The following is a 22,385-nucleotide window of genomic DNA, read 5'->3' on the forward strand; positions in this document are numbered from 1 at the left end:
CGGAGGCAGAATGCCACACTCGGGTGGAGGCAGGTCCCCTGGATTTGGCATGCCCTATTCCATGGCAATTTTGTGAAGGCTTGGTACTATTTTGCAAATGTTCTCGATTTTGTACAACATACGACATTGTACCACCTAATGCATCCAAACACATCCAAAGCCCTTTTAGAAATCCATTAGTGTGCTCAATAACTGACGAGGTTTGTGCCTGTGCATTGTTGTAAGCCAGCTCCTATTGGCTTTGAGGGTTCATCAGTGCGGTCATAAGCCATGGTACCAGGAGATAACCATTGTCTCATGAGGTGAAGGAAATGAGTTGCATGTTAACAGACCTACAGTATATTCTAGCCCTTATGTTTGCTTACCGATGAACCAGCTATCTCTTTCTGCACCACTGTCCAAACATGACAGTGGAGTTGCATCGCAAGATAAAACTCTCATGAGTTACACTGGGCTATCAGGCACAGCACCCAGAATATTCACAATATTCAGAATGTTCACATCACATATCAACTGCACATTGATTGAATTATAATTCTTCTTAGTTATATATGCAAATACATCATTAGATGTGCCTTTATGTTAATATGTGTATCGTTGATATCCTCAATGATATTTGGGAACATTGTAATGGCAAATAAATTCTGTTTGACCTCCAGCTGTTGTTGCACAATGTGGGGGTACTTGATACAGGGAGGCATTAGACAGATTATGCCGTCTAGTAATTCCTGGACTGTCAGCAGTCTCCCGCAAGAACATTCTGGTAGCCAAGAAGACAAACATGAAAAGCACCTGTTCAGGTACAGGAATAGCATGGGATCTGTTGGACTCCCTTCTCAAAGCTGGCTCTAAAATGTATAAATGCAAAATAATCTATGTATTCAAAAACAACCAACCAGCCAGTTATCACACTCAGATGGTATATTTATAGGATCTTTAAAGGCACATTTCCTCTGCAGAGGTCTGTCTGCAAAATCAGCAACAGTGCAAGATCTGGTGATTATTACAGATGCTAATCTCTTTTTATACTGGAAGAATCCAGATTAAGTAACTAATTTGCAACTCGTCTAACAAAATATTTTAACAAAGTGCAATCATGTGTTTATCAGATATTAGGCAAGTGCTGCATGTGGTTGGGAGCAGATGTAAATTTTGTTCATACTTATGAACATTTTGAGACTACAAACACTTTACTGATTGCAAGCATTTATGAAAAAAGTGTTTTATTAATGATTTAAATTTGTTCTGCTCACACCATGAACGAAACCTTATAACTTTTCTAAGTGTAACTTTATTTGAATGACTATATTTAACATGAGCTAAGTATTTGAATACATTTTCTATCACCAGCTACTTACATAAATATCCAAATCCAAAAGCACAATGACATGCATTCTATAATATATGAAAAGTTCAACATATAAAATTAAATTTATTCAAATTGAACATTTTTTTAATATGCATAGCATTTTAATTTGGTTTTATTACATCTTATTTGCATATTTTCAAGGTCACTGTCCCCTCATCCTTATCGTTGTATTGAACAGACATACATTTGAACAAACATTTGCAGTTCCTCCCATAGCCTATAATGTAACCTTAACCTCAGTTGCCTACCTCAATTTATATCTTTCTTTCATTTCCTTAACTGTAATTTAGGTGCTTTTAGAGATTTTTTTATAATCATCTTGAACTAGGGGGCAGTAAGTCATCTGTATGTAGAACATGCATAATGTTTGACTATAGATATGCTTGCAGCCATTGGTCGTGTTATTAGCAGTGTGGCACCCTGTGCTGTGCATTTTTAAGGGTGTTGCTTGTCATTTTCTTTTAAGATAACAGAACAGCAGACGTACTCTCCAGTGGTAGATGTTAGGTATGCTTAGAGGTTCCCAATCACAGCGAGCACACCTACTGCTTTTGGGGAGAGTGATCTAATGAATTATAATACCTCTGATTACATCAAGGATTTCTGCCTATTTTTTTCCATTTAGATAACACTTGTCCAAAGTGATTGTAATTGGCTGGGACTAAACTTGTGACCTCATTGCTAAATCCTTAATTTCCTGAACTAACATACAGGCAACAGTCACATAAATGTTTTGATACAGTTCATTTACTGAATTTCTCTCTTTTTCCAGAAATAATAGGTTATTTGACTCCAGTAATTAGATGTGGTTGATGTATGCTTTGATCCCATATCATAGACCTGCCTAGTTTGTACAAATTTATTGTTGAATGCAAGTATTATTAATTTACTAATGTGGTACTGGCATGAAACCATCACCATACCAGTGTACAGTTTATAGAGCGTGTAATTAACCCCTGTTGGTATACAGTTTATAGACTGTGACATTAACCCCTAGGACCTAGTAGTGAGTCATTCCTCTTTCTTTTATCTACACACCGTTCATAAAAGTTTCAATGTAGTTACTGAACAAATCACAGTAGTTACTGAAAAGAGCCTTAAGATGAATAACTAATGATATACCTGGAGGATAGGGCATAGAGCTTGGCAATAAAACGATCTCGAAAAAGGACCTTTGATAAAAATTTATGTCGATAATGATGATAAGCTTTTGACATTTTTACTCGATAAGGATAGATGTAGCAGTCTATTACGCATCAGAAACAGCCAAACAGACAGTTTTGGCTTGCATATTTTCTACCGCAAAGCATTGTTTGAGCTACCAGCGCCGAAGGAAACGCTGAAAACGAGGAACAAATTAGTGAAACCGATGAGTGACACAGAAGTGAAAGTGAAAGTGATCCTATCCTGCAAAGCGGAGGAGATTGTTGACAAAAAAAGTTACCACGACATCAGTTACGGAAGTGCTTTGGATATCTGAAGCAGAGATTAACACGATTGCAAAATATGTCGTTGTTCTGTTCAAACTAACACGGGAAACACAAATCTTTACTAGTGACCACAATTACAGTGAGAAAATGTGGGCCATGTTAGTCCCTTCACGTTTTAGCAGCGTTAGTATGGCTGAACCAAAACAACAAATCGTGTAGTCTTTTACGACCTATATGAAAAGGGATTTACTATACAAGAGAAGGATTTAACAAGTACAGTTCCGATGACATAAGAATCCCAGATGTAGCATAATGTCTGGTTTAGATTAGTGTTTAGATTTTTTCCTAATGTTTCTCTTTAAATTATTTGCGAGATGTAAAACAAGTACATAACTAATATTTCTTTATTTTATTAAAATAAAGTTTGTTGAGGCAGATAAAGCATGTTTGCACAGTTAAATGTTTATATTACATTATTTTTGCAAATAAACTATATTCTAAAGTTTAACTAATAAACCATCTGTTTCCTCAAGATTCAGTGATTAGTGGGATGCTCTTCCAACTGGCAACATTATCAAATTATATATTGTGATAAACATTAATATTAATTAATTAATATGATTGTGGAAAAAAAAAATATGATCATTCTTTTGCCATATCACCCAGTCTTAGTAGGATGTTAAAGACTTTTAACAGTTTACATCAGAAAAATTTAAAGATACCCTGCTATTTTTCTCACCAGCTAAACTCTGAGAGACCCCAGCCATGGACAGTACATAGTACAACTGGAACTGAAAATCTCAGTACAGGGGTTCATTTCTTCACTGTAGAAGTGATGTTTTGACCAAATTTGCTACCTGGGAAAGGTGAAGACTGTCAGGATTGAAGTTTACTGCACCATTGTCTTCTGACAGTGGCTTTGTATCTCAGTCTCAGTGGAGCACTACAGCTTGTGTAAAATTCTCTCCTTCTGGGTTCCAAAATTAGTTTAAGATGGGACTGTTCCATACATTTGTGTTATGTTTCTACCAGTTGTGACAGGTCAGTGAAACTAATACTGGTAATGATTTTATAGAAAATCAGTTAAAAATCCATTTCAAAAATGTTTTTGAGTTTTGAAGCCTACTAGTTAGGCATAATAAGTTAAGATAGATATAGGTTAGACATTTTTCTAATGTTATACTAAAGAAAAGCAAAACAAAACAACAGTGTCCTAGATTTGTACCTTTCTCTCTCTCTCTCTCTCTCTCTCTCTTGCTCTCTCTCTCTCTCACTCACTCACTCTCTCTCTCTCTCTCTCTCTCTCTGTCTCTCTCTCTCTCTCTCTCTCTCTCTCTTTGGTGTTTCACATGCTACTCTGTGCCTGTCTGTGTCACTTCATGTTGCTCCAGGGAATGTGTTTTCTAAAATGCACCCAGATGTTTTTCTCTCCTCTTATACCAACTGAATAACCCAGAGGTTACTGTTTACATTATCACTGAGATGAAATCTCTCAAATCTAACTCGGTACAACAGTAAGTATGAGTAAATGCTCACCCCAAGGAAACATCAGGCAAGAAATTAATTAGACATAGGCTGAACAATGGTGAATTATTTTTCTAGCATAAGGCTATATATTCATGTTAACATGTGAAATGTCATTAACACTGGAAATGTATCATGATTAAGTAAAATCTGTATTTAAACATAAAGTTACAAAAGGACTCATTATTAACAGGCTTGCAAGCATTATTAGCATTGCAAAATTCCATAGCTCACAGAACTCACACAGCTCACAGTGCTTAGCGGTTCATTGCTTTGGTTCAGACATTTTGGAAGGTTGAGACAGAAAACAAAAAGCAAACTATCAGGTGATCACTATTGACTGTGTTGAGAATCACTGTCCAAGATGGCAAGAATGATTAAGCTAAACATTCACGCACATACAATTACGACAGTATGTGTCTATGACAGTAGTGAATCCAGGAAGGAAATAGCAAATACATTATTTGCTCCCATTGATAAATGCCCAGTGAGTCTTGGGCGCATTTTCCTCTCATATTTTTGAAATGAGCTTAGTAGTAGCTCAGTTGTGATCAGTGTGTGGATGCTGAGTCATTTTATTCAGAAAACAATGTTTCATAGTACCTCCTTCTGGTGGTATGGGTGGTTTGCTGTGCGTCTGTGTGAGAGCAGGGGGAAATGTCTTGCTTGTAATCAGGCTCATTACAAGGTGACAGCATGTACATTCAATAGTGCAGGTCAGAACCGAATTTGGTCCGATGACAGTCCCACATCCAATCAAGCAAGCCAGAGTGCCACTCGTCATCCAACAGATGAGGTGGATTATTAATTAGACAGCACACACCGCTTTCCTACCAACAAAATGGGGAAAGAGGAGACTTCTGGATCATATAGAATGTTGACTGTCTAAATCTGCTATAAATGTGAACTGGAAGTGCTGTATTTTAGAATTATGTACACAAATCACCAAACTGAGCATGTCTCCAAGGCTAATCACAATTGCTGATGTGGACTTCTGCCGAGAGTCAATATGGCGGTGGTTTTTGGGCACACGCTGCTTGACCATGGCTCAGCTTTCCTCTGAATAATGCACTCATCAGGCCTTTTCCTGCTCACCCTAATGACAGGCCTTTCTCCCACGGGAATCATGTGACTTGTTACGAATACTGCTGATGAGTGTGCTTACATCTGCCACTTCATTGCCCTCTGAGGAGCATTAGCATGAAGCCCTGTTCACACCGTACACCGGTTTCCCTGATTGTCTTTCAAAGGCTGTATGGGCACTGCCCCTGGGAATGACGTGCGTGGGCCCACAGGATAGGCACAAACGAAGTGTGGTCGTACCAATTGCACTGTTACAAAGGAGGCATGTCTCTACCGCCATTTAAAGCAGGATTCGATGCAAATGCAATTTTAATACAAGACTCCTTGTTAGGAAGTGAAATTTAGCAAACCTTTCTCCAGTCGTTCTATATTCCAAAAAAAAAACAAAAACATTTTAATCATGCAAATATTTTTTTACAAATATAAATTAGTTCAAAGAAAATTGGGTGAACTGGGTGTATTCTTACTGATTTAGCTATTGGAGCTCATTTAAAAGTGTTGATAAATTAAGCTGGTGTGTTTGACATTGACACTTTCTTCAGCATGTTAACGTAGGCATTCAGTTTTCTGTCCAGACTCCCATAGTGACTACTACTTCTTTGTGTTAGGTAGCTCATTCTTTGTCACAGAGGACTGGAGAATATTGGCTAAACCCTTACTGTCTTTACTGTTAGGAGGCAGATTTATTTATTTGCTTTTTGTGGAATTCTTCTTTAAGTGTGAATAAATGCATACACCAAGTAGATTAAAACTTTATGTCATCCAGTCATGGTATTCAGCACAGCTTTAAGAGTTATTGTATCATATGAGAGTTGAATTGAGTCAGTTATTTATTACCATTGCAGGCTCAAAGTACCAATGGCCGTTATGAGCACTACAACCCAGGGATTTCATGTACTCCTTACCGTAAGCTGAGAGTGCTCTGGAATTGGACATTATGGAGCTCATAATTTACTCCCCGAGAGAGTGTTCCCCATTAGCACTCTGCTTTCGGCTATATGCTATTTCTGTCCGTAACTCAACAAGCCCTATGCATAGTTTAACTGTCTTGCTTGGCCCATTTGTATTTGTGGATGCAATGAGCTGTTGAAGCTGTTTTTAGCAGTCTTTAGCTAAAGCTTGAACATGCTGTATGAGTTTGGCTTTCCATTTTTTTTCCTGCTCATATCGGACCTGAACCACTGTTCTCTCAGAATCTTCCCCTCTGGCAAGTTTCATCACTATGTCTTCGTATTACACAGAATTATATGTAAATTCAAATGGCTGCATTTTTAAAGTTACGGTATAACTTATGCCCTCAGCATGTCTGCTCCTCAGTATGAGTGTAGTTTGCTGGGCAGATGGCATTTTCCTGCGCATATACAGAAAGAACAGTTCGACCCAGACCCTGACATGTCTCAAGCACTTGGTAGAAATGACATTAACAGTTCGGAGGGAGCACTATCGGACCTCAAGACCAGCCCACTGCTCTTACTTCTGTTAATATTGTCCTCATGAAATGGTGAAGGGGCGTGCGCCACGGTTCCTCGTATGACTGCAGCCCTCCCACTGCAGGGCCAGCAGGCAGTTTCATTTCCTCATCTAAGACCTGTTGGGGCCTGTGGCAAGATCACCTGTGTGAAAATTGCTTTTATTCTTTCCTTCTGTCCAAACGGCTGCCATCACATGCTTGTTGAATTTAACCCACAAATACTGGAGCTCACACTCCAGGCAGAGCCAGTCAATGCATTCCTGAATGCTGGTAAAGAACAATTTCTCTAGAATAGATTTCCAAACAAGTAGTTTTTGAGCCTGGAATCAACGGCACAACATTTATACAGTAAGTTTATAATGCCAGTTCAGTTCCACATACTGCAGAGAGCTGATATGTTGTACAGTGTGCCTTGTGCTATTTTTCTGTAATAAATCTTTTAGCTTAGCTGAACACTAGCTCTGTGACACTAGCATTGTGAATTTGACAGACGACCTATTATGACCTTTAATGTTGGGCTATAGGACACAGACGTGTATTTCATGCTGCAGGTACACTGTTGAAAAAAGGCTTAATTTCCACCTAATATAAAAGCCCTTTTTTTCTAGTGAGTTGAAATTGTGTAGCATTTTTGGACTGTATTGAACTATGCAACGTTTGAAAGACGAGATGTCACACCTGTTAATCAGTTTTCACAGGAGATTCAGTAGACCTATGATGGGGCACCAGCTTTGAAGAGTGATGACTCAAGGACATGCAGTTTAATAGTACACTTTTGCTGTCTGTTTAGTTCAAGTGAATTTGCATCAAGAGTGCTTTAGTTCTTTGTTTGCCTTTCATATGCTTTCTTAAGGTGATTATTTTGAGATGGCATGGCAAACCAGTTCACAGTCAACAATCAAGCTGTTATATACAGTCTGGATCAGGACGCTAAATCTAACACTCCAAAGTGCAATATTGATTCTTCAGCTATTTTATTCCAACAGTAGGAAAAGGCTTGAGCTTCTAAATGATCCTCCTACTGGACAAAAACTAGATGTTCTGTTTCCAATTTAAGGAGCCATGACACTCTAGGGAATGACCACCTACCCCCATTGTAGAGTACTTGGACTGGACTTATTCCTCATCTTCATGTGTTATTCCAGACCACATTCCACAGTGTCAAGGGTCTAGACTCCATTGCCATTTAAGAAAAGCTACAATCATCCTTAACTTACTGTCTGAAGTCTGTTCTTAGGCTTCTCTCTTAATGAGCTTCAGGTTAGGTGGGGTCCACTAGCCTTTTCCCTCTCAGTATCCTTTTAAGTGACCATTGTCCAAGACAGTGATGGATCTGTATGTGCTCAGTGTGCTGTCCCTCAATAAAGTCCCTTGGCTTATTCAGTAGCAGGTTCCAGGCACTGTGATCAATGGCAGCTATAGGCAGAGGGCTGTAGGCCAAATAGCACTGAAGGTGCACCTGAGGCTGAAGAGCTCAACACCAATCTCCAAGCTTATGAATAATGTATATCCCCATGACCGGCCACTCTCCTTCCTCTTCCTCCTCAGCCAGGCTTGCAGAGCGGGGCTAAGCACCGACTGGGTTGTTGGGTGAGGACAGTAAAGGCCAGCAGCTTCTCCCAGCGACCACTGCCCTGCCGGCTGCTTCTTCTGCAGGCTGGATGTGGGAAGAGGGAAGGGAAAGAGCCAGCTTACGTGGTGAGCATCTTTTACCATTCTGAACAAGAGTTGAACAGGGTGCAGGGGTGGGGGGTGGGGGGTGTTAACAGATAGAGATGGAAGGAGCCAGTAAATGGGATGGGGGTGAAAAGCTCACAGAGTGAGACTTGCTGGATTTGTTTGTATAGAATGTGTTATTGGCGCTCCTGTTGAAAGCTCCAGAGGTTTGTACAGTACTTTTAAATTTTGCATGGATGTCCCAAGTACACATGGGAATCAGATCTCAAGATGGGGACATCTAATTTGGCACAAAATGTTTATCCCACCTACACTGTATGGAGCAACTGGCACTGCTTTGCCATCTCTATTAGATTCCACCTACACAGCTCACATTACACTTCATTCAGTCTGTAATGTTATGATTTTACTTCTTTTTTGGCTTTACTTCCTTTTTGGGAGTCAGACTACTAAATTTCAATTCACATAAAATATTTAATTCACATGAACACGTAGGCTGGCAAATGTCCAGGAAGAGTATTGGAAATAAATTTTAGACCAGAATGTCAGAAAGCTCTATCACCTCCTTGTAATTAGTGGTGTTGAAATTCACACAGTTGGGCTTTAATTGGCAGTGATTGCACAGAGCAGAGGCTGAGGGCTGTTTAATTGGAGACTGAGTGATGGCGGTGGTGGATCATTTGTTGCCTGCATGTGGTGAAGGCACCCTCTTAATGACCTATGGCGTCAGAAAATGGGAGGGGGAGTTGTGAGATTAATTGCACTGCTTCACAAGATTGCACGCACCCCATCTCAGTGTGGCTGAGCTAAAGCCTCTAACATGTTGCAACTCCTACAAAGATGCAGCTAATATGTTCTCATACATTGTGTGTTTTAGCTGAGAACCGAAGTGACATCGAAGCCCTCTCTGCATTCTTTGTTGCACAGTCGCTATGGATGCGCTGTCGCATCTACTGTACACCTACTGTACACACCAAGGGTGTTCAAGTGAGTGGAGGAAGAAGTGTGCATGTATATTCAATGAGGTGATATTGTAGATGGGACAAAAATGTCACCTTTCTGGAAGAAGGGCAGCCAGGGGAACATCAGGCCCCACACCAGCCTGTCTGTCCATCGATACTGCAAGAGAACTGTGGGTTATTTAGCCAATAGAGCATCACAGCTGACCTTGGTGTAGTCAGAGATTGGCTAAGGTGTAGCTTTGGGTAATGGTTCTCTTTGGTGGAATTCACCTGGCCTTCATGCTTGACGACACCATAACTCCATATTATTTGTTTGTTTTCTCTTGGTGGACACTAAGAATTAACGGCTGTGCATTTATTTAGCTGCAGCGAGCTGGTATGAGCAATAACACAAATGAGGTGTGAAGTAAATATGTAAGTAATCTGGATGTGCACAAAACGTATGTATAATCATTTGGTGCAGGGAAGGCAGGTAGTGTTTTCCCATCACTCCTTCCTTGTCTGCTTCACACCCCACTCTCCTCCAAACATTTGGGACGAGCCCCCCTTTCCTTGCCCGGCCTTTCACACCCTCGGACGCTGACACTGAATAAATGAAGACGCAGAGCAGACTCGGAGGTTCCGAGCTGGAAGGGGCAACGCATGAGGCATGAATCCACTGGGCTGTAAAATTGCTCTGGCGCCCATGCTGTTGTTTCATGGCGAGTCACTCTGCCTGCTTCTCTGCATCCTTCTCATTCCGTTTCTCTCCCTTTTGCTCTCTCTCTCTCTCTCTCTCTCTCTCTCCTTCCTCCTGCTCGTTCTCTCTCTATGACTACCCCATCTCTCTTTTCCTCTCCCCCTCTTCTTTTCTGTCTTTGCCCCTCTCTCTCTCTCTCTCTCTCTCTCTCTCTCTCTCTCTCTCCTTCCTCCTGCTCGTTCTCTCTCTATCACTACCCCATCTCTCTTTTCCTCTCCCCCTCTTCTTTTCTGTCTTTGCCCCTCTCTCTCTCTCCTTCCTCCTGCTCATTCTCTCTCTATCACTACCCCATCTCTCTTTTCCTCTCCCCCTCTTCTTTTCTGTCTTTGCCCCTCTCTCTCTCTCCTCCCCCCTCTTCTCTCTCTTCCCCTCTCTATACTGAGCTCCCTGTGCCTGTGCTGACCTCAGCCCTGACCAGAGGGGCTGCTCAAACTGTCCAATAAAAAGCAATAACTGGTCATCATGTCCATGTATGCACTGCCATCTGGCACCGCGATGGGAATCCGAGAAGCATAATATTCCACTGTCACTTTGCCTTTGCAACCAGGCTGATCCACAGACTGCACTGCAAGTGTCGTGCACACATAACTATGCCTCACTCCTAACCCACACAACACTAATTTGTTCTAATTAGCCACAAGCCACGCACCAGACATGTATTATTCTATTATTATGCAAGTGAGTAATTTACTAGCGTGTGGCACGGTCTCTTGGAGGTGGTGGGAGACAGGCTGCTTCTGATGGTTCAGTAAGACTCGGGGAGTGGGAGTGTAGCTTCTCTCCTCCAAGCAGACGTGGTAATAGTGGCAGTATATAGACTCATGCATATTTTGTGCATTACTATGTCATGAACATGTAGAGATGCAGAGACTCAAGCAAGCATTGTGACTGCAGGGATGCTGCTAAGGTAATGTATAGTCTTAGACTCCCTTCAAGACCCCTTGGAGACCTCACTCAGTTTATTTAATTTAATTATGACTGATTTCAATATACTATTGCTCCTAGACTCAAATATGTCTTAACATTAATGTTATTGAGTTCAAAAACAAGGACCCTATCACATACTTATAGTAAATCTAATTAAGAATACCTTGGTGCGTTTGACAAAACCAAGGTCAGCACCAAATTTAAATAGACTGATACTTGCTACACTAGGCTGTGAATTGCTTTGCAATTGCTTACATTTCCTATAATGGTATTTCTACTAATTTAAGGTCATAATGTTGATTCTATTCTTAAAACATGCCAGTTCTTACCAGAAACTACATGGAGGATTCCTGTGGAGTTATTGTTTATTCTGTAGTCTGGTTCCCCATGTCTCACTTCAAAAAATAAAGAAACAAAAAAAAACCCTGACATATCTTTACTGATAATGGCTTTGTCACTGTGTAGTGCTTGGGGAGACAATACACTGTGCTCTGGTGGCTACCAATCAAACTGGTAGAAGCAGCCCATTGTGCATAGCCTAGAGGTTTGAAGCTTTCTTTGCTTAAAGAAAGTATTTGAAATGATGCTTTCTCATCCGTATCTGGAGATGTCAGCTATGGGTAAAGCAAGGTTATAGTGATGAAAGATGCCTATGAGATTAGCAGGCCGATGCTTGGCCTGGTGCTGACATTGGCACAGGACACCATTTGATTTATGGGGGTCGTCACAAACGATGCTCACCACATGAATAAACCATGTGTCCAGGATTAAACTCCTGGTAAATGACCTCAAATGTTTGCCAAGTTTGCCCACCACTGACACACATCCCATGCTTGCCTAACCCCACCCGGGCCACCCAGACCCCAGGGATGCGGACCTTAGAACGTGGCTCCTGTGTCGACTCAGTTTGATTGCCCTATGGAACACTCATATTTGAACTTTGTTTATTTCAAGCCCCCTGGGCCAGACCTCTGCAATACCCTGCTGGCTCTGATTGGGACCGAGAGCTTCAGGCGACACAATTACGATTTAAGCTTCGTTTATGTTCTTAAGCAGTGGAAGGCATTCAGAGCTCCTGACGTGATTCCAGTTTTACATTAGTCACACATAAACACATACACACACACACACACACACACACACACACACACACACACTCATGCACACACAGCACACGCATCACAATCAAGCAGATGGAGGAGGGAAATGCAAGGCCCTGCAATTTAACAGACCATGGGTCTACTAATGGTGCATGGCTCCTAATGAGGTCCTGAGCAGACATAAGCTGTGGGGTCAATCAGTGGTCAGTGTGGCACAGCCAGTGACCTTTAGGTTGGAGAGACCAGTGTTTCTGCAGGTTGGGGTGATGATTATCACAGGGCTTTCTTTGCCCTGTAGAACTGTTATTTGAGTTAGTAGGGGATTGCTGTAAATTGAATGTGAGTGCTTAGTGAAATACTAATTGTAAGCAGCAACAGTGTTGCTTCATTGGGGTTCTGTAGGTAAATATCGAGCAACCACAGAGAATGATTGCTTAACAGGACAATCTAGTGTATACGGTGGTTGAGATAAATTACTATATTTTGTAGTTGTATTTATTAAGAATATAAAAATGCAGTCAGTACTAATCTAAAATAGTACTAGTACTAATATAAAGTGTATCCCAGACATTAAACTCAAGAATTATTAAAAATAATATTTGAAGAAGTTTCTTTTCCTGACACAAACTGCAGAGCTGATATAATATCTTCATTAAGAGCAGCAGTACTATCTTCAATTCTGAACCATTTTTGGTCTTTTTTTAAAGCGAAGCAGATAAGTCCATTAAATACATTTTCACACATTTGTGCAGCCATACTGTACCACAGACTTGTCAGGTATATGTTATCCTTTAATCCCTGAAGACCTATTGCTCAATATACTCAACCGTTCAGATTATGAGTTCACTCCAAAATCAGTTATCATTTCCATTTCAAATTATCTTAATATTCGTAAACAAACTCTAGCTAGGTGTAAATGAAGGAATAAATTAATTCTGTCTCAGGCAAAGCTCCTTAAGGGGAAGCAGGTAGGGGTTTATCATTGCGAGCACTTCCAGCAGACTCAGAGCATCATTCAGAGAGGGCCGCAGAAGCTGGGGACCCAGGAGATTGGCCGGGTAATTGCACAGCACTCTATTAAGTCACACATTGAGGACACGTGTCTTGAATCGTGTTAAATGTCTTCTCTGGTAGACAGTCCAGAGGACATAGTTTGGTTTGAATCTTTTTATTGTTCCAAGGGCTCTTTTCCACTCATGCATGAGACGAACGTTTGTCAATGCTGGAATGAACTAGACTGTTTTTTCCCATCATTTAATTTTGCTCAAAATAAAACCACTCTGTAAACCACTACCTTCCTTAGAGGCTGTAAACCACTACATTCCTTAGAGGCCGTAAACCACTACATTCCTTAGAGGCTGTAAACCACTACATTCCTTAGAGGCCGTAAACCACTACATTCCTTAGAGGCCGTAAACCACTACCTTCCTTAGAGGCCGTAAACCACTACCTTCCTTAGAGGCCATAAACCACTACCTTCCTTAGAGGCCGTGAACCACTACATTCCTTAGAGGCCGTAAACCACTACCTTTCTTAGAGGCTGTAAACCACTACCTTCCTTAGAGGCTGTAAACCACTACCTTTCTTAGAGCCTGTAAACCACTACATTCCTTAGAGGCTGTAAACCACTACATTCCTTAGAGGCTGTAAACCACTACCTTTCTTAGAGGCTGTAAACCACTGCATTCCTTAGAGCCTGTAAACCACTACCTTTCTTAGGGGCTGTAAACCACTGCATTCCTTAGAGCCTGTAAACCACTATCTTCCTTAAAGGCTGTACTTGCTTTGCCATACCTCTCTAATGAACAGCCAATATAGGTGTCCCCTCTGCAGCCCAGGAAAAGAAGCCATAAATCTTAAACATTGGGAGCTGGGGTTTTGAGAACTGAAGCTTTTGTAATTGGGTTCATTGTGTGAAATGCAGATAAGTGAAGTTAAAGAAAAAGAGTGGTTATGCCAGTCAAAAGACACAAGCACAGATGGTTATGTATTGATCTCAAGGTTAGGTCATTGTCCCATGTTTACAAACTAAAAGATGGCTCCATTTCACTGTAAAAGCTGATATGCTTGCTTTCCTAGCAGTGTTTCCCTCTCTACTACTCAAGCACATACGTCAAGGTATATGCTGCTAAAAGAGACGGTGATGCACTTTGGCATTTCAATAATACAGAACTGCTTGTATGAGAAGTATTAGATTAATATGTAACCTGAAGGCAATAAAGTGTGATGGAAAGATGGTGTTTTCATCTTTTCTCTTTTTTATTTTCCTTTTGGTAAAGCTGCTTCATTTACTACGTTCAAACTGCTGTCTGATTTTTTTTTTCTGTATGTCAATATTCTACATATATTGATCCTGGTACATTTGCTTAGTAAGTAGCTTCTCTGTATTTGAATCAGCCTATTTGTCCACTTGCATTAATAAAAAATAGCAGTGCTGTCACTTGTTTAAACTGTATGAAGAATTAGAGGTGGTTGGACAGCACTTGTATATTATGCGATAGCAGTGGCCTGCAGCGCATACAAAGGTTAACCCCCCTCCCATTTTGTTAATGACACATAAATTTAGGCTGGACCTTAAGTTACTCTGTGGATTTCAAAAAGCAGATCAACAGCTCACAAATTCATCTACAAATGACAAAACAAAAGTAGCATGTACGCATTCCTATTTTCCATAGCTTAATTTTCTATGTAACACATTGCAAAAAAATCCACAAATCCTACAAGTATAGCCATTCAACAAAGTAGGAGTACTAATTTCGTGTGCATACAGTATGCCAGGGCAGCCAAAACTTTTAAGTTAACATTTAACCACCTCACCAGTCCTATTTGAAGATAAAGATAATGTTTTTTTCAGGCTAGCTGTTAGCCAGGCATATGTCTCGTAGTTTGCTTACGGAAAGTACTTACATAACTTTTTCCTTTCTAACAACGATTTATAGGTGGAGTTGGCCGTCCTCCTGGAATTATTGAGTTTCTCACTGAAGTGTAGTTTTGAAAAAGGTTTTTCAATTAGATATACTACAATAGCTGTCTCATTTGCACTCAATATCTGTCTCATTTGCATTCAAAGTTAGCCAACTAAACTAGCATGTGCATAGAAAGTGACATTGTTTTTTGTTTTTTTTTATGAATAACGAATGTGTAGCCCCTTCTTCAGAATGCTGAGAATGATTTAGACAGCTATGGGACAGCCCCCTTAGTCAAAATCATAAATCTGATTGATCAAATTTTCCTGTGATTTTGCTAATAGACTTAGGCTCTGTTCAAAATAGCTTACTACATACTGCATACTGCACTCCATATATACTGTATACTGGATACTGGTCCTTGTAGTAGTATGCAGTACAGTATCCAGTATGTGACAAATACAAACCATATTATGAGTTCACATGAATGCATGAAGGTTCCTACCACTTGGGAAAATTTTCTGGGTATCCAAGTATCTTCTGTGTACTGTAAAAAATTATTTTGGTCCCAGAATGCATAGAGAATTTTGATTTGGGGCCCAATCAGTATGCGAATGGTATATAGTAGGATATTTTGTATACAGCCTTACATTGCAGAACCCTTCAAAATATCATCCGAAGGGGCATGTATGCAGGAGCAAGACCCTGAAGCAACTCTAATGAGCAGTTTTGGTTACTACTGCGCTCAGGCAGATAGGCGTCCTATAGCAACCAAGAAAATGCAAAGTAGCATTTTGAATTTATTTATGTTTTTGATTTTACTTTATAAATGAAATATATGTTTATGTACGTTTTCCATACATTTTTTTGCTACCCCTACTCTGAAGGGTTAGAAGGGCCTGACTGCACTCCACTGTGCAATAGTTTATTTGACTCAGGACAGTCTTTATCAGTGTACCTCTTCTCATTTGTAGCTCAGTGGTTAAGGTATTTGCCTTGTAAGAAGAAGGTTACTGGTTCAAGCCCCACCACTGCCAAGTTGCCACTGGTGGGCCCCCAAGCAAGGCCCTTAATGCTCAAGTTGTACTCAGTCATAATTGTAAGTTGCTTTGAATAAAAGTGTCAGCTAAATGCTGTAAATGTAAGTGTACAGAAAAAAGGTCACTCCCTTGGACATGTCAGCATGCATATAACAAATAATTATGTACAGTGTAGTAAAAGGTGAGTTATATGTAAAGAGAGTTCAAGGGAGAAAAAGGAACAAAGAAAGTAAGAAATAATTGTACTTGCATCAAAAAATAAGTTAATAAATTCCACTCATATTTATAGAAAACATGACAAAGCAAAATCTTCATTCATCCCGTTCAGGTGCAAAGGATTGAGATTTAAAACGTGTCACGACTTCCTCTGCAAAAGATGTTTCTTACAGACTCCACCCCTTGATGATGGATTCACTATTTCCCTACCCAAAAAGTGTAAAGAATTGTCATCATGTCCCTCCTTATTAAAATGTCTTGCCACAGGGGATTTCTCATCCCTATTCCTGAGCCGACATTTTTGCTCAAAATTTCTTGTTTTCAAGTAACGTTTGGTTTTTCCTACTCATCATAAACCACAGGGCCAGACTAATAGGTATATCACAAAGGTAGATAAACATGATATTCTCCCCCGAATTCCAACTTTCAAAGTGTATGTAGTTATTTATTACATCTTGTGTCAGCATACAGTTACACACCACACAATTAAAACATTTAAAGTTGTCATCTTAAACCTTCAAAGGAAGAGACTTACGCTGTTTAGGTAATTGCATCCAAATTAAATGGTCCTTTAGATCAGGGGCTCTTTTGAAACAGAAAGCTGGGGTGGGGGGAATCATGTAAACTATGGCCTGTTTGTGATTCACTTCTTAAAATGTGCCAATGTTGATGAACGCTACTTTACAAAACATCAAGAGCATGGCATCTAGACATTTTTTAAAATCAGAGATTCTCTACTTTGCATTTGGAAACTTCGCTCTTTGTGAGGGCTAAGAAAAGAGTATGATAATAAGTTAGATCAGCCTAATCGTCATTTTGCTGTGCATCTTCCATAGCACCATCTAAAGCCCAGGAAAAGTATTGAGTCAACTGGAGGCTACAGTGCACACTGGTACCCAAATATGAAAGCTGAAAATTTAAATTTAAAAGAGCAAAATTCAAAATGCGTGTTTGTAATCAGCAGAATACAGTATAATGCAGTGCCAGACACTGACCTGCCTGCTTGCTTGCTTGCTTACTCGATCGCCCAACTGATCATTGCAACACCCAAAGATCAAGGCTGAGTGATCACTGTCTTTCAGTCCCATGGAGTGCCTTGGATCTCCCTTGTTAGCAAGAAGATGGTAAATGCGGGAGTTCTCTGGCCTTGTTCCTCTTGTCATGCCAGGGCCTCCCCACACTGAGCCAAACACAACCGCCTAAAAAAGTTTCCACAAATGACATTTCAATATGAGAGTTTGCTTGTAATTCATTCCTTCAGAGGAGTAGGGTTTCACACAAAAACGACCAAGTTCCCTCTCTGAAACGTTAACTTTGCGTTCGACTCTCAACATACCTCTCACTATTTCAGTTAAAATTTTAAAACTTAGTTGCATACTTCATTACCTTCAGAATGGAATAATGTATTCTCTCCCCTTCTCTATCCGAGGGCATGTTACCACTAACTAAAACCGAAGATTTGAATGGGGTGCACTGTGGTAACTGCTGTTAGAAACACTAGCAGCAGAAAATAATGGAATACATTTACTTCACTGTACTTCAAGCCACTGAGCAATTTTAAAAGGAGTTTACATCAAGACTATCTGAGCTTGTATGTGAACTATACTAAATTGTTCTTTTCTGAGTTAAACTGAATTTTTCTTTAACAAGAACAACAAATTATTCACATTTAATAATGCAAACATACTCTAATGTGTTACCAAAAATGATCAAACCAAAAACTAAGAACATTTTGAAAGCCTTTGCATAGCATGCACAACATAGTATCATTTCAGCCTTGATACAGCAATGCTGATTAGAAAAGTTATGTCTATATATCAGACAAAGTATGAAACATTTGAATAAATAATTGTAAAATTTGTTTGCTGTTTGTGATATAACAAGGGAGTTAAGCCACCTTCCTACTGATGCAGATTTTCTTTAATTCAATAGACTGTGAAATAACTGATGTTCCTAAATATGTGGACAAAAAAATGAGTCTTAGTAAATGTTTGGTGGTCTATAGATCCATCCCCATGGCAAGAGTGCGCTCCTGTTTCCTGATTACTTAAATGTTATGTTTAAATAGGAAATTAAGACTCTTTCAACATAGCTCAGGATGAATATGGTATGCATCTGCTCTCGTGTGTTTGAGGTTGGCCTCAGCCCTAGCAAATAAAGTGCACACCTGAGCAGAGTGCTGGTGTCATGCAGCCATGCAGACATGGAGCTTGTTGTCCTGTCTGCTCAGGTCCTGTTGGATGCTTGTAGCCTCAAAGATGTCTTAGCTTTAGCACTGAGTTCAAAAATAAGGGTCTTGTCACATAGTTGAAGTAAATCTAATTAAGAATACCAGGGTGCATCTGATGAAACCAAGGTCTGCACCAAACTTAAATAGATTGATACATACCACACTAGTCTCTTGATTTGTCAGGGGCTGCACTGGGCAGTGGTGAGGTTACATGCCTGACCTCCTCAGCACATAGCCGGAGCAGTGAGGCAGGTGGTGCAGACGGTACATGTAACCTCCCTCCTCCCCATGCCCTCCTACTCTCGGCCCCATTCCCGACCTCGCCTACGGCTTCCTGTCTGGACTGTTCCGCATATGAAGGAGCAGGCTGGTAAATTATGCATCCCTTCGAGAAGCAGAGAGGCCAGTGTCCTTTTGTTTGCTGCCCCATCTCCATATCCATGACCAAAAGCTCAAGCAGGGGAGCACGAGCAATAGTGGGAGAGAGGAGGCTGACCTCTGCCCAAACACAGGCAGAGTGACATGCCGCCTAACTAGCCTGAGGGACACTCGGCCCTTGGTCAGACGAGCTCCACCGTCCTGGTGCCACTTCTCATTGTGTCATTAATGCACATGAGTAACTTGTTCTCATGTGGCATTGTTGAGGAGCCTCTCATTCTGCCTGCTATGAGACGTGCAGTGTTGACACTACGGGCTCTCAAGATGTAGGCTCACTTCCCTGTGAGCCGTCAGGAGAAGAATGAGTGTATCGTGTCTCGTCTCTTGCAAACACAGGCGTGCCACATAGATTTCATATGAGGGATTTAGTGGCTGTTACATTCAGTCCCAATGCATCTCTTTCTGAGTCTCAGCCTCTCACTCCTTCTACACTCAATTAATCCACTTAGGCATTTAAAAGCCCATCATTCATTCAATCAAAAGTTGTATACTCACAGTGTCTCTCGCTCTCTCTCTCTCTCTCTCTCTCTCTCTCTCTCTCTCTCTATTTCTCTACCTCTCTGCCACATCTCTCCTTTCCTCTTCTCTTTATCTTTCTCACTCTCCATCTCAGCTTCCCTTTCCTTTCTGTGAGGCTGCGTGCCTGGTCCACCACTGGCTTGGGTTTGGGTCAGGCCGGCACCAGTTCTCCTGTGCTCTAGCTCCTGGAGCCCACTCCAGAGGTCTGAGGTCTGAGGTCTGTGTTAGCTCCCAGATCCTCGGCTCAATCTTAGGCTCCATTATTAAGAATCAGCCTCCATTAAAATCATTCACACTTCCAAGAAGAAAACTGGTAAATTGATGTCGCTTTTTATGCTTAAAGCCACTGGAGTCTGTGGGCGTGACTGAGAACTTCAAATGCATTTGGATTAAAGGCTAACTGATCATACAGTGAAACCCAATAATCTATAATATATAGGCATCATCTACCCAAAAATCCATTGTGAATGTTTGGTGAGCTATCTTAAAATGTCTTGGCAGCTTTGTCTGTGTTCAGTAGATATTCTTCATTTTCCATACCTCCCCAAACTTATGTAAATACTTTAAAAGTGGCTCACTCTGAAGGTGCAGATCACCAACACTGTGCTTTCAAATCACCACAGCCATGACCTGCATATGAGAGGCAGTGGAGAACAGTATCCCACCATTAGCATATCAGTGTAATAGAGTTGTACCAATTCTCAGTTGACTCAGACCTCAAAAAGCCCAGTGTGGTACAACTACAGAAAAATCAGTATCTATGGATGGTGTGTGCATGAATGAATCATCCTGAATCACAATAGAACATGACTCTAACCCTTCCTCTTTAGATGAACTGGTACTTCTGGGAAGTGAAGGCAATTGATTTTCTCTCACTCGTGAATGAACTACACACATCTTTGAGTGGCTGGAGATTAGCTGAATGTGCGATAGCCCATGTTATCAAGCGCAGTGCAGAGTACAGCTCACACAAAACCACAAGCTGTGCAGACTTATGAAGACCTCCACGACGACTCTTTTGCGCATGTCCACCTTGGGGGCTGCCAGTCACATGCCAAAAAACAAAGCTCCGTGTCTTCACTTGGCTGATCAAGACTATTGGAGCTTTTCTCTTTTTACCACATGCAGCGTTCTGCACTTTCACATCTGCGTTGTCATGCTTTGGCTTTTTGTGCAGAGGTTAAGTCAGGCATTCGCTGCCATGCCGATGCCCTACACTCGCATGCTTCTTACCTGTCGACTCTGTAATGAAATATAACCTAAATGATAACCTAAACGCACGCCTCGTGCATCCACACAGACTCCTCTGTCATTTTCACAGAGCAAATATTCTGGACAGCCTCTTAAATCTGTGATCAGGGTTCCCCCCCACCAGAACAGCAGCCCTGTCATGCTGCAGCTAGGGATCTTGAAGCAGAGCTGCATGCAAAAATCTTCTTGTGTTCTCATAAGGGATTACATGCTGAACTCTGAATAGAACTTTTATTAGCCTTGCTTATGAACAGTAAAGTCAGAGCCTCTGCAATCTTTGCCCTTGACAACAAGGGAATGGCCAGAGGATGTGGGAAACAAAGCTGTGGCTCACAAATACACACTAAGGAACATACTCTCAGGAGCACACTACCAGGAAAACACACTCAGGAACACATTCCCAGGAAAACACACCCAGGAACACACCCACACTCAGAAGCACACACTCAGGAGCGTGCGATCAGGAACACAGACTAAGGAACAAATGTATTTATCTATTTAATATAGAACAGCCATAGAACGTCTGGTCTGCTTAGCAGAGTCAAGAATGTTGTCCCTCTGATGCCAAGGTTGAATTTGGAGAGGTTCATAGATTATAGGTGGCACATGTTATAGTACACATATTATAGGTTGCCCATATTATAGTACACATATTAAAGGTGACCCAGATTATAATCCACAGATTATATCTGGCTACAGAGAAGTGAAGAAGTACACAGATTATGTGTGGCACAGATTGTAGTACGCAGATTAAAGATGGCTAGGGAGAAGTGTAACGTACATAGATTATAGGTGGCACAACAGGCAGTTCTGACAGTACACTGCCAAAGTTTTGAAAAGTATCATTGTAGCATATCAGTGGACCAAATTGTGGCTTTTATACTCTTCCAGCCACATTTGCTCCGTTCTGTAATCATACGTTATTGATAATGGTAACGAAATGGAAAAATATTAAGACAATAGTAGAGTAGAAAGGAATTAGCCCACTGAACTCTATTCAGTGTCTTTCCAGGAATGCAGCACAAAAAAAAAAAAAAAAAGTTACTAGTAATGCAATCTTTTTGTTCTCACTCAACCTCTTCTTATCTCTCTCTCTCTCTCTCTCCACTTTTTTTGCCCTGCTCTCCTTTGCTTTCTTTTTGCCTCCCTCTCTCACCCCTTCCCCTCTTACCTCTACCTGCCTGCTTTTCCTTCTCTCTGTCTCCTGGCTTCCCACTCTCTCTCATTCTCTCTCTCTGTCTGCCTCGGCCTCGATCTGTCTCTGTCAGGAGTAGTGATGGGGTCTGTGTTGGCCTCGCCTGTAGCCCAGCCCGTGCTGGTCATCCTGGGCTTCGTTATCGGCGTGTGGAGCCTCAACCCGGATGACCCCAACGTCTGCAGCCACTGGGAGAGGTGAGAAATTCTCTCTCTCTCTCTCTCTCTCTCTCTCTCTCTCTCTCTCTCTCTCTCTCTCTCTCTCACTTTTTTCTGTGTTCCGCTCAGATTTATCTTTCATTTAACATG

General features: G+C 41.0%; 1 protein-coding gene across 3 annotated transcripts in view; it reads left to right on the forward strand.

Annotated features, from left to right (window-relative positions):
• The window catches only part of megf11 (multiple EGF-like-domains 11), a 98,263-nt gene that overhangs the window by 6,200 nt on the left and 69,678 nt on the right, over positions 1–22,385 (forward strand). Inside the window, exons 2-3 of one of the 3 annotated variants that reach the window (XM_027027826.2) lie at positions 8,426–8,575; positions 22,151–22,274. In XM_027027826.2, the coding sequence (XP_026883627.2) occupies positions 8,539–8,575; positions 22,151–22,274 (161 nt within the window). In that variant the 5' untranslated portion in view covers positions 8,426–8,538. The remainder of the gene's footprint in view (positions 1–8,425; positions 8,576–22,150; positions 22,275–22,385) is intronic. The other 2 variants (XM_035524987.1, XM_035524988.1) reach the window with 2 other exon arrangements.

Source organism: Electrophorus electricus, chromosome 4, assembly GCF_013358815.1.
Source record: "Electrophorus electricus isolate fEleEle1 chromosome 4, fEleEle1.pri, whole genome shotgun sequence".
NCBI classification, from domain to species: domain Eukaryota; kingdom Metazoa; phylum Chordata; class Actinopteri; order Gymnotiformes; family Gymnotidae; genus Electrophorus; species Electrophorus electricus.